This window comes from Polychytrium aggregatum, assembly GCF_025602895.1.
Source record: "Polychytrium aggregatum strain JEL109 chromosome Unknown BJ171scaffold_7, whole genome shotgun sequence".
In the NCBI taxonomy this organism is placed as follows: Eukaryota; Fungi; Chytridiomycota; class Chytridiomycetes; order Polychytriales; genus Polychytrium; species Polychytrium aggregatum.
In genome coordinates, this window is record NW_026516209.1 from 38286 (window position 1) to 49973 (window position 11688).

The window sequence follows — 11688 nt, forward strand, 5'->3', positions numbered from 1 at the left end:
AGGTACTGAGTCATATTCCTACCCCTGACGATCTTGAACTGCGCGAGCCTAGTGGCAAGGCGACGAGCTTTGGATTGCAAAGTGGCTGATGGAGAGATTGCGATGGGGTTTCGTTTGGAAGCTCCTCATTGCACACCTTGAGATGGTTGGCGATTTCCGGAAATGCTGGACGGCTGCCCGGATCCTGATGCCAGAATCGCTCAAGGAGCTGCCAGAGAGAATCGGCGATCTCAGGCACCCTCCGAGGCCGCTTCCCTCGACAAATCTGGCTCTCGATCACCTTGTCCTTCATGGGTCGTCCGTCGCTTGTGACCCACGAGGGCTTCCCATTGTTCAGAGTCTCGTAAGTCATGATTCCAAAGGCGTACACGTCGGTTCTCTTGGATGACCCCGCCGGATCATCATCGTCAAACATCTCTGGGGCCATATGATCCATGGTCCCGCCAACCATTCCTCCCATATTTGTTCGAATGGAGGCGGAGCTGTACTTGGTTTGAGACATTCCAAAGTCTGAAATAACAGCACGAGGGCCAGCGTCCAGCAACACGTTCTGAGACTTGAGGTCGCCGTGGACGATGCTGTAGGTGTGGAGATATGTCATGCCGCTCGTGACTTGAATCAGCAGTGCTAGCTTCTCGCCAACAGAGCGCGGTGCGTCGGCCACGGAAACGTATCCCTTGAGTGTCCCGTTCGGCATAAACGGAGAGACCATGAACGGCTTGCTCTCTGTATCGCAAGCGCCGAGCAAAGGGAGGATGTGGGGATGATGGAGCCGGTGCCAAATGTTGATTTCCCGGCGAAATTCGGCCAGCTCCGCTCTGGTGCAGGTACATCGGAGCTGCTTCACGGCAACATCGGCTCCGAGATAGGTGGCCCGGAACACATCGCCAAACCCTCCACCAGCGATGGGGTTTATCGTCCAGTTGGTGATGAGCTCTGGCTTGATGAACCAGGATTCTTGAGCCATGGTTCGGAGAGCAGGGGTCAATCAGTTGCCAGACGACTGAGAGAGCGGCCAAAATCGAAACGGGCGTTTGAGAAGCTGTGTCCCGAGCGAAATTGGAGGGTATCAGAAAACTGATCACATGAACGGTGCCGTTTCCATAATTGGACAACTTGCCTCCTTTGGGATCGGTCCCACCTTGGCTCGCGCTCATTGTGGCATTGTATTACCCTGTCTCAGAAGCACGCGACTCACACGTGATGCGCAGCAGGGTGGATCGATTCTGCATTCGATCCATGACCCTGGCTCGTGCCCTGGCTCCTCGCTGCGTCTCTCCGACTCCTCGCTGTCTTCTCGCCAGCTCTCCTATGCCATTCGTTCACCCGACACATCATCCCTCACATCCTCCCTCCTATCTGTCATATCATCCGTCCTGTTGAGCAAGATCGGCGACAGCGCGACCATCCAAGCTCAAGCAGAGATCGATCCCCACCCGCCGCTCAGCTCCAACATCCACCGACACCAGCATGTCCGCCGCCTGCGTCCATTCCCAGTCGCACTTTTCCCCGCCTTTGCTTTCAACTCACATCTACAAGGAGGAGTGTACTCTGTGCTTTGACAACTATGTAAGGGCATCATGTCGCTTCGTCACCACCATATTCCGTGCCTTTCAATCTCCACTCTCGAACTGACCCGGCCCATTCTGATCCTATTTGATCCAATCCGATCTCGGGCCAACATATTCGACTTGATTGCAGGATACGGAAGCGGGCATCGACGTCTGTCTAAGCTGCTTCAATGGTGGCTGCTTGGGCAACGATCGCAACCATTCGGCTCTGCACTTTGCAAAGACGAGCCACCCCCTTGCCGTCAACATCAAGCGGGTCCCCAAACCCGAGCGGGTGCGTGTCGCCTGCCTGCTCGGCCGTGCTATCCTCCCTCGACCACATTCACTCATGTGTCCGACTCGTGTTGCAGACCGATGCTGCGCCCCCACCGACAAAGATAACAAAACTCGCCATCGAAGCGCCAAAGGAGGACGAACTCTTCGATTTCATTACCTCTCTCAAGTGTCTTGCCTGTGGTGGCGTGGAGCTGGACAAAAGCACTGGCCAGGTTCGTCGCTGGATCCCGTCGTCATCATGGGCCATGAGCAGAGTCTGGATGCCGCTGTTCCTGCCACTCACCCAGACGAGCTCACTCATAGTTCCCGGCACTCATCAAACGGGTCCTGGAGGCACACTCGGCAAAGAAAATGTCCGAGATCCAAGCCTGGGAGCACGAGATCTCGACTTGCTCACACACAACCGTGCTCGAGCAGCAACCCCTCAAGATGGTGAACACCCGCGGTATGGTGCACCGCCCGCACACATGAATGAGTTCACAGCTCTCACCAGATCTCTACTATGTCTCATCGTGCAGAGTCCATCACTTGCTCTGACTGCAGCCTTAACGAGAACCTGTGGCTCTGCCTGACCTGCGGCAATCTGGGCTGCGGGCGACAGCAGTATGGCGGCACTGGTGGAAATGGACATGGCGTGGGCCATTTCGATGCCACCCGCCACCCCGTCTCTGTCAAACTCGGAACCATCACGCCTGAAGGAACCGCAGGTGAGGTTTCTGTCGACAGGATGTATGCTCTGTTTGTGGGCTGTCTCACCTATCAACAGTGGCTCATGTTGCCCCACTTGTGCTCCTCCCAGACGTGTACTGCTATATCTGCGACGAGGAGCGCATCGATCCCAACCTGGCCGCCCATCTTGCTAGCTTTGGTATCAACATTGCCGCCCAGCAAAAGACTGAAAAGTCTCTGACGGAGCTTGTGAGTCGATATCGCCGTCGATTGGAGCGCGCTTCTCCTGGCATTGTCGCCGGTATCATCAAGCTTCTCGCTGACAGTTCCGCATGTTGTCCAGCAACTCGAGCAGAATCTCAAGTTTGACTTTAGCATGGCCACCGAAGACGGCAAACAGTTTGAGCCAGCCTTTGGGCCTGGCAGCACTGGCCTCCTGAATCTTGGAAACACGTATGTGCAGACCGGTGATATGCGTTCGTGCTGCGATCTTCACTTGCCACACTTACTCATCGTGCTCCTCCCCTTGATAACCAGATGCTACATGGCGTCGGTGCTGCAGACCATTTTCAGTCTCAAACCCTTCCAAGAGCGGTAAGCTTGCGTCATCCACTTGACAACCATCACTCTGGAGCCGACTAACCCCTGAGCCCACAAATAGGTACTTTGGCCAAGACCATGTGCTTGTCTGTCGTGACAGCCCTGCAACATGCTTCCACTGCCAGATGGCAAAGCTGGCCGACGGTCTGCTGAGCGGACGGTACTCTGTCCCGGGAACGTCCACCTCCGAGGCTCTCTCCGGCCAAGACGGCATAGCGCCTTCCATGTTCAAGTCCATGATTGGCAAAGGCCATGCCGAGTTTTCGACTATGCGGCAGCAAGACGCTCAGGAGTTTCTCCAGCATCTGCTCAAGATCGTTGAGCAAAAAGAGCGCCAAACCTCGCGCGACCCGACGCAGGCGTTCAAGTTCCAAACCGAGCAGCGGCTGGAGTGCCTGCAGTGTCGCAAGGTCAAATACCGTCTTGCGGACGAGAGCGCGCTGCAGCTTCCTGTTCCATCAAACCTCGAAGGCGTCGATGACGAGGGCCGCGAAAAGTACTCGCCAGTGGCCTTTGGCGAATGCCTCAAGCAGCTCGTCTCAGAGGACTTGCGCGAATACAACTGCCCTCAGTGTCGCGAACCGACACCATCAGCTATGTTAGTATCACGCTGCTTCGACTGGTCTTGCTCTAGTCTTTGCACGGTATTCATTCGCAGCCTTTTGTGACTTGGTCAGAACAACGCGCTTCAAGACCTTCCCAGATTTCCTTGTGTGCCCCATGAGTCGCTTCATCATCGGCACCAACTACGTGATGAAGAAGCTGAGTAAGTACAGACGGTCAGACGTGCTGCAGTTTCGAGTGGCTACAGTTGATCTTCATGACTCTTCAGTTTGGTCACGATGCAGCTTCCTTTGTTTTTCATTGATCCGCGACTGATCTTTATCTCGCAATCCAAAATGCCCAGCCTGCGATATCCTTGCGCCACTCGACCTTAACCTCGACGAATATCGTGGGCATGGCCTCAAAGAATCGGAAGAGCTGCTGCCTGAAGGTGAGTTGCGGCTCGGTGTCTGCTCGCGAGAATGCGTCGGTGCTGATCCGTTGTCCTGATGCCACCTGCCAACTCGATCGCAGACTCCGGATCGGAGGCTCGGCCGAGTTTCAACGCCCAAGTCGTGGAGCAGTTGATGAGCATGGGCTTTCCCGAGATCCGATGCCAGAAAGCCTGCCTCGCCACCGGTGGCCAGGACGCCGAAGTGGCCATGAACTGGCTGTTTGAGCACATGGACGACGCAGGTCTGTAATCCGGATCCCATTCTACAGCGATCCTTGCGTGTGAATCAGATAGGTGCAGTACAACCCAACAGCTGACTCACTGGATTGCCCCGCCTTTTGCCTTTACCCCTGCTCCCTGCTTCACCCAGACATCGACGATCCTATCCGCACGGAATCTGGAGGCTCAGTCCAGCCCGCGGAAGGCGATGTTCAGATGCTCTGTGATATGGGATTCACACCGGCACAGGCACGCCGCGGACTCAAGGAAACGGTAAGCGCCCGGATCAATGCACACTCTGCCGCGGGATGTTCACGCTTGCCGGTGACGCATGGTTTGAGGTACCGAGACTCATCCACAGCCCGATCCACTCCAGAACAACAACGTCGAGCGCGCAGTGGACTGGCTCTTCAGCCACGCGGGTGAGCTTGACCAGCCAGCACAAGACGAAGAGATGCCCAGTGCCGACAGAGGTAAGTTCAGTGCTGGTCCCTGTCTCATAGTAGCGACTGCCTATGTCCTGATCCAATGCGCTCATCGCTGACGGAAACGCTGCCCTCCCAGCTGTCGCTGCTGACGATCGCCCAGCCAACTACCGCCTCGTCGGGTTCATCTCCCACCGCGGAACTTCGACCGGATGCGGGCACTACATCGCCCACATCTTGAAGGAGGATGGCCAGTGGCTGATCTTCAACGACAACAAGGTCGCCAAAGTGCCCGACATCCATAAAGCCGTTGGCGAGGGATACATCTATGTCTACCAGCGACAGTGAACGCAGGCGGATCTTGCCGTCGTCGCTCTGCTGTCGAGCCCGATCAGATCGATGGTGGCAACGGGCGTGGCTATCCTCTGTGGTGAACAATCTCCTTCTGGCAATAAATCAGAATGCCCCATCGTGCTGATCCTCTCCGTATTCCCATTTGGAGACACGGCCTGATGCATCTCGATATTCTGCACCAAGTGTGAATCGCGTCTCCACGTGATTTACTGGTTTCGCTCGATTCCCTTGATTCCGCAGCCGCAAACCGACCTGTTCCTGTTGTCTCTCATCACCACCGTCCACCATCACCATCCAAACATGGCGTGGCCCACCCTCGGATCGATCTCGAGCTACGTCTGGCCCTCGTGGGGCAGCACCCAGCCTTTGCCGCCGGCGATCCAGGTCGCAGTAGTCGAGTCTCTAGCCCAAGCAAATCCTTCAGTTTCAGCGACACAATCCGCTCCCGATCCTCTCGACACCACGCCTCGATCGCCGCCTGCAGCATCACCCGAGGTCCTGGCCCATGTGCAGACCGACACGAGAAGCAAAGTCGACATCCAGTCCGACGAGTGGTACAAATACAACAAGTCTGTATCCGTCGAATGCACCTTCAGACTGTTGCGGTGATCTGGATCTTGGTCAGCTCTGTTGTTGCAATGAGGACATCCGCCAGACTCGACTGACTTTGATGGGCTGTACCATTGGACTGATTGTCCCATCTGCTTCCGCTCCAGATACATCCTTGGCGGCGCTTCGATCATCGGCTTTGGCTCGCTCATCTACACCATCCGCGAACGGACCAAAGGTTCGCACCGCATTCCGATCTGCGCAGATCTGTTCGCCCACATCATCGCCATCATCGTCCCGACATGATCCACATCGACAAATGCAGGTACTCTCATCGGTGCGCCCTTCGACGCCGCTGACCGCTCCGATCTGCTCGATTCACCCAGGCCGTCTGCAGATCCCCCTCGATGAGCTGCTGAATCGCGATCCGACCGCCAGGGCTGCAAACCCCAAGCTCGCAGCCTACATGTTTGCTGGCCGTGCGTTTGGAACAGCGACACTCCTGATGCTGACGGGAACCTGTGCGCTCACCATGGGTGTTGCCAGCTGGATGCAAGTCAACAGCGTAAGTGGATAGTAGCCCGATGGCTTGACTTGGTCGTATTCTGTCACAACGCACTCGGCTTGCAGCGTCAGAGCACCACCGACCCATCTGAGGGCCTCTCTGTGTTTGTGACCTCATGCCGCTGTCCACCTTCTCCTGACACCGATCGATTAATGCCGATAGCTCAAAGAGTTCTCCGAGAAGGCCAAGGCCAAGAGCCGCGAGCTGTTCCCCAAACTCTACCAGAGCAATCGTGACGATGGCAAATTTGACCAGGCCGCTCACGAGTTCCTGACGGAGCTGCGGGAGGACTTTCGACGAGAGCGAGAGGGTGAGGGCTACCAGCAGACCGAAGCGTCGACGATCATCAGCAAGCATGTCAAGGACAAGCTGGGCCTGAAGTCGTAGATGTGTGAGCGGCTTGAGTTTTGTGGCCAACATCAGCGCAGGATGCCCGCAATAGATCATCGCATCCATGGCCTCAGATTGCGATTGTATGCCATTGCGCGCAGGAGTGAGTGCCGAGAGCCAGTGAGGGTTGGTGGTTTGCGAGCGTCATGCCATCCCGATCCTGCCTGGCGCCAAATCCATTCCTGTTCTTCATCTGCCACTTGCCACCTGCCATCTACCATCTGCCACTTGCCATCTACCATCTACTCATCGGGGCCAACACACCGTCTCCACTGCTGCCGTCGCTGATCTCTGAAATCTGCATCGCCCGCAGCATTGAAACCAGTCTGCATCATGGCAACGGCACCACGGCACACCCAGCCGCTTCCCCCCAGAAACCAGCTGCCTGCTCAAACCGGTTCCTCTGGCAGCCTTCTTGCGGCCATCGCTGCCACCAGCACACGCAACACCCGCTTTTCGCAGCATCTGGGTGACTATGAGCTCAAAGAGACGCTTGGGCGGGGCGGATTTGCTGTCGTCCGCAGAGCCCAGAGCCTGAGCGCTGGATCGTTCGGCGTCCAAGTCGCCATCAAGATGGTATGGCCTCAGCAGGGCCTGCTTTGGGACAGCAACCTGAGCGACCAGCCGACCATCGCACTCCTGCCTTGTCGCTCACCTCATTGATATCCACTTCTGCGGCTCTGCCGATGGCCCACATCCAGATCGATAAACGTTTGATGCACCAAGCCAACATGACGAAGCGAGTCGTGAACGAGGTGCATATCCACTGCCAGCTCAAGCATCCCTCGATTCTGCAGCTCCTCACATTCTTCGAAGACGACCGCCACGTCTATCTCGTCATGGAGCTCTGTGAAAACGGAGAGCTGTACCGCTACCTCCAGAAACGCAAGTCCCTTTCCGAGGCCGAGACTCGCGGCGTCATGGTTCAGATCATCAGCGGCCTCGAGTATCTGCACAGCAACCGGATTGTCCATCGCGATCTCAAACTGTCGAATCTGCTGCTGACCCGGAACTATGAAATCGTGAGCTTCCATCGGCACATCTGAGCAGGCACTTTCGCAGTCCGCAGATTTGCTTGCAGAGACGAACAGATGATAAGCCATTAACCGACGATCCTTGTGACGCTGTGCTCGGACACCTACCAACGAACGACTCTTCGACCACATCCATCATCTCTCCGTGCGGAAATCTCAGAAAATCGCAGACTTTGGCCTCGCCGCCAAACTTGCACACCACGACGGAGAGCAGCAGACCATGTGCGGGACGCCAAACTACATCTCGCCGTGAGTTATCCAGAGGAGTTGTTTGCCATCGTTGGAGCTGGTTTCGATATTGGCAGATTCGACCGCACAGCGGCTTCTATGGCTTGGATCGATCAACAACCGAGAACTTACGGCCCTGTCCAAGCAAAGTGGTGTTGTGGTGTTGGTGGCGTTTGAGGGCCCAGAGACAGCGCTGTCCTCTTCTAACTTGGTTTCGCTCACAAATGAAGGGAAATCGTCTCATGCGAGCCGCACGGACTGCCATCGGATGTGTGGTCGCTGGGCTGTCTTATGGCAACGATTCTGACTGGCAAGCCCCCATTTGAGGTACCATCCGTGCTCTGCATGTCTGGTGTTGATCACTGCATCATCAGCGGCGCCTCTGCGGCCCTGCGTCGCCCAAGTTCTCACGTCATTGCCAATCCATCCTGCAGAGCAAAGCTGTCCGGGACACTCTCGACCGAGTCACTCGCGCCGAGTACAGTCTTCCCGACACGCTCTCAAGCGACGCCGCAGACCTGATCCACCGAATGCTGCAAAAAGTAGTCGTCGCCACGGCTTTGTACACCCCGCATCGCACGGATCGCTCTCGCCACCGATGATGGACGAGGATTGCTCATATGTTCGTGTATCAACTCATTTCGCAGGAACCGTACAAGCGCATCTCGCTCTCAGAAGCCATGCGGCACTCGTTCTTCGCACCAAAGTCTGGAAAGACAGTCCCTCTTGGGCCGCCGGACTTGCCCTATTCCGAAGATGCGCATGTAGTCGTCGATGAACATGCAGCCCGTCAATCATCCCGCAATATCGAGCCGCGCATCACAAAGTCCCGCAGAGCAGATGAGGAAGCTTTGCCAGAGACACAACTTGCGTGTGAGTATCCCCGCATGCTCCTTTGGGCAACTCGCCGAGACATTGTCACTGGGTGAGAGTGGAGATTGAATGCACAGCAGCAAACGCTCCAACAAAGTCAGGGATGTAGATTCGCCCCTTGATCTCAGATGCAGGCGACTGTCTGGGTCATTGGCAAATCTGATATTCACGGATCACATATCATCGAACCAGTGGGTGGATCGCCTGCTGGACCAGGCGCATCTGACGCGGCATCGGTGGCTTCGTTGAGCACCTCGAGGCTCAAGCCCATGTCGCAAAGGACCAAGCACGGAGTTGTCTCGATTCTGGCCTCAGGCCATGTTCAGCTTGACTTTGGGGCCCCGTCCGACATCATGGTGATCAGCCCAAGCGGCGACGAGGTAGAGTCGGTGCATCGATCGACACACAGTTTCAGTCAGACTGGGCTGACAGCGATGCAGCACTTGCATGCACCGTTATAATCACGCACTGACTCAAATGCTGCCTCTCACCCATTCTCGTTTCCGAACCTGGCTTTGCTCATCGCTATACTCCAGATCCGACTCTACCAACACAGCACCAGCTTTTCTCTTGGTGAGAGCGAGCCCCTCATCATCTACAAAAAAGACCGCCTGCCCCGAGACTGTGTGAAGAAATACCGCTACGCCGTTCGGTTTGTGGATCTTGTCCGATCCAAGACACCCAAGGTAAACACGGTCGCCGTGAGCAGTGTGCGTGGCAAATATGGGATGGATGTGTCAATTGCCGCCATTGAAACATGGAGTCTATGCGATAGTCTTTGTGGCACTCCCATTCGTGGAGCCACTTTCAGTGGAGCTAAAATCTCCCCACGGCCAAACGGGAACTTTGTCCATCTCACACCGGACTCTTGTGAACTGATTCTGCTCGATTCAAGATCATTTTTTCCTCGCCCCAGGCCACGTGCTATCTGATGGAAAACGAGCCGCTGGCCGACTTTGAAATGGCCTTCTACAACGGGTACAAGCTCCACAGCTCGACCGCGAAGCAGCGGATCGAACTCAGGATCCCCAAGGAGCCTTCTGGAGCCGCATCCGGAATGGCGCACGCCTCGAAACGAACTGACAAAGTTCAAAGCGAATACGCGACGTATGCCATCGATCTCAAAGGCACCGAAAGCAGCATCCCGCCCGAACTGTTGCCGTACTTTCGCCACGGACAGTACTGCCTCAAGATCTGCTTGGATGTCGAGACCTCTGCCAAGCTCGATCCGTCCGTCAAATACCCGCTCATCCTCAAGTCCTCGACAACGCCAACTCAAGCGCAACTGCCGGCTGTGGACAGAATCGAAACAAGCCCAACGCAGACGCTGTTCCAAGGATATACGACAGCCCCGTCGACAGTGTATCCCGACTCGCTTTCGGATATGAGCACGCCATCCTCTGCGGCTGCAGGGACACCGCGAGTCGGTCGGTATCCAAGCCGGTCAGGAGTGGCAGGGACGCTGTCCTCGTCGTCGTGTACAGGCACACTGCGGAGAGCCCACAGCGATGGCACACTCCAACGAGCAGCGCCGCCCACACCGACAACGTGGTCATCAGCAGGATCATCGATTCAAAGCCCAGGAAAGGATGGCCAGGCGACACCTTCGCCAGCGTGCCCCTCAACAACGACAGCGCGCACAGATGCGACGAATGGAGCAGGCTCTCTGGGGTCCCTGCGAACAGAGGGCCGCAAACAGAGCCACCCAGCTCCAGCTGCGCCGACAGAATCGTACGGGCGTCCGAGCACGTACTCTAGTATCAAGAATCGACATCCAGCACGAGACGCTGTTGCCGACAGAGGCTGCAAAGAGGCTCCACCAGGGAGAGAGTCAATGCCAGAGTTAGCAGCAGCAGCACAAACACAAGTGCCCAAGGTGTCGCCGACATGCAGCAGATCTGGTGTCTCGACACCGACAGACTCGACCCACACGAGGCCGTCCAGATCATCAAGAAGCAAAGCCACAGAGCCGAACAATCGGGTTGGATTGGGCGGCGCCACTGAGTCGCACACCATGGACGAGCCGAGAATGCGGTTTCTCCCAGGCGTGGGGTGGTGCAGCTTTGAGGACGAGCACAGCGGGGTTTTCAAACTCATGTTCGTCGACGGGACGCTGATGACGATCGATTCGAAAGATCAGACGCTGGGCTGGCGCAGCTTTGATCCGACCGCGGAGATCTGTCCAGGACACGAGCCAAGCACCAGGTAAGAACGCAAGCCAGTGGAGTTGGCAGTGTTCACCATATTGCAACTGCGGTGATGTTGGTGATGTTGGTGATGTTGGTGATGTTGGTGATGTTGGTGATGTTGGTGATGTTGGTGATGTTGGTGATGTTGGTGATTTGACATGGGTAGCTCGCTAACGTCCCTTCCCTGTGCAGATACGCCATCAACGAGAAGTTGCCGGCTGCAGTCAAGTCCAAGCTCGGTCACTTTGCCGAGTTCCTGCAAGCATCCTCACACCCGTGTGATGACGATGCAGATGCCAAAGTTGCAACGGCATGAGGCGTGTCAGTGTCAAGGCCAGCAATATACCGGACGCACTTTGGCAACATGGCTGCGCGGACAACTTTGACCGACGATAGGGTCCAGTGCTGAACAGAGTTGGTGCACGCACAGGTGAAACATGCACATGGGGATGGAGCTGCGGTGGCCAAGAGTCAGGATGCCCGAGAATGGGCCGATTGCGGGTTCACAAGTGGTGCTGGAGCGGATCGCACAAGGGCGATCCTGAAACGCAGGCCGGCGCGCCGAACCAACTGGGATGCGACGAAGACGGCTGCGGGATTCGTGGCGATGCGGTCGTGGTGATGTCCAGGAGACGATGGAATGGCGATATGCATCCCGGGTGGTGTGATTGTGGTGTGATTGTGGTTGTGATTGTGACTCTGATTGTGATTGTGACTGTGTGGTGTCGTTGCTGTTCGCGTCTTGTCCC

The 11688-nt window shown here is 56.3% G+C and overlaps 5 protein-coding genes across 5 annotated transcripts; 4 read left to right on the forward strand and 1 right to left on the reverse strand.

Annotated features, from left to right (window-relative positions):
* Nucleotides 1-10: 10 nt before the first annotated feature.
* On the reverse strand, nucleotides 11-967 carry BJ171DRAFT_420789 (kinase-like domain-containing protein; the record flags this gene model as incomplete). The annotated part of the gene is made up of 1 exon (XM_053107451.1): nucleotides 11-967. One exon carries the CDS (start codon nucleotides 965-967, stop codon nucleotides 11-13), a length of 957 nt encoding a protein of 318 aa, XP_052969496.1.
* A 352-nt stretch (nucleotides 968-1319) lies between these two features.
* On the forward strand, nucleotides 1320-5243 carry BJ171DRAFT_492677 (uncharacterized protein). The gene is made up of 15 exons (XM_053109827.1): nucleotides 1320-1569; nucleotides 1702-1845; nucleotides 1922-2059; nucleotides 2151-2292; nucleotides 2366-2554; nucleotides 2647-2765; nucleotides 2860-2969; nucleotides 3054-3110; nucleotides 3178-3714; nucleotides 3794-3882; nucleotides 4024-4110; nucleotides 4194-4355; nucleotides 4484-4605; nucleotides 4709-4805; nucleotides 4897-5243. The coding sequence occupies exons 1-15, from the start codon at nucleotides 1471-1473 to the stop codon at nucleotides 5103-5105; spliced, it is 2301 nt and encodes a 766-aa protein (XP_052969497.1). The 5' UTR covers nucleotides 1320-1470; the 3' UTR covers nucleotides 5106-5243.
* Nucleotides 5244-5383: 140 nt separating this feature from the next.
* Nucleotides 5384-6705, forward strand: BJ171DRAFT_492678 (uncharacterized protein). The gene is made up of 4 exons (XM_053109828.1): nucleotides 5384-5680; nucleotides 5828-5898; nucleotides 6047-6225; nucleotides 6388-6705. The coding sequence occupies exons 1-4, from the start codon at nucleotides 5412-5414 to the stop codon at nucleotides 6610-6612; spliced, it is 744 nt and encodes a 247-aa protein (XP_052969498.1). The 5' UTR covers nucleotides 5384-5411; the 3' UTR covers nucleotides 6613-6705.
* A 243-nt stretch (nucleotides 6706-6948) lies between these two features.
* Nucleotides 6949-8806, forward strand: BJ171DRAFT_420756 (kinase-like domain-containing protein; the record flags this gene model as incomplete). The annotated part of the gene is made up of 6 exons (XM_053107447.1): nucleotides 6949-7191; nucleotides 7317-7637; nucleotides 7810-7898; nucleotides 8108-8204; nucleotides 8312-8419; nucleotides 8525-8806. The coding sequence occupies 6 exons, from the start codon at nucleotides 6949-6951 to the stop codon at nucleotides 8804-8806; spliced, it is 1140 nt and encodes a 379-aa protein (XP_052969499.1).
* A 760-nt stretch (nucleotides 8807-9566) lies between these two features.
* On the forward strand, nucleotides 9567-11367 carry BJ171DRAFT_275320 (uncharacterized protein). The gene is made up of 2 exons (XM_053106828.1): nucleotides 9567-10955; nucleotides 11132-11367. The coding sequence occupies exons 1-2, from the start codon at nucleotides 9682-9684 to the stop codon at nucleotides 11253-11255; spliced, it is 1398 nt and encodes a 465-aa protein (XP_052969500.1). The 5' UTR covers nucleotides 9567-9681; the 3' UTR covers nucleotides 11256-11367.
* Nucleotides 11368-11688: the final 321 nt, after the last annotated feature.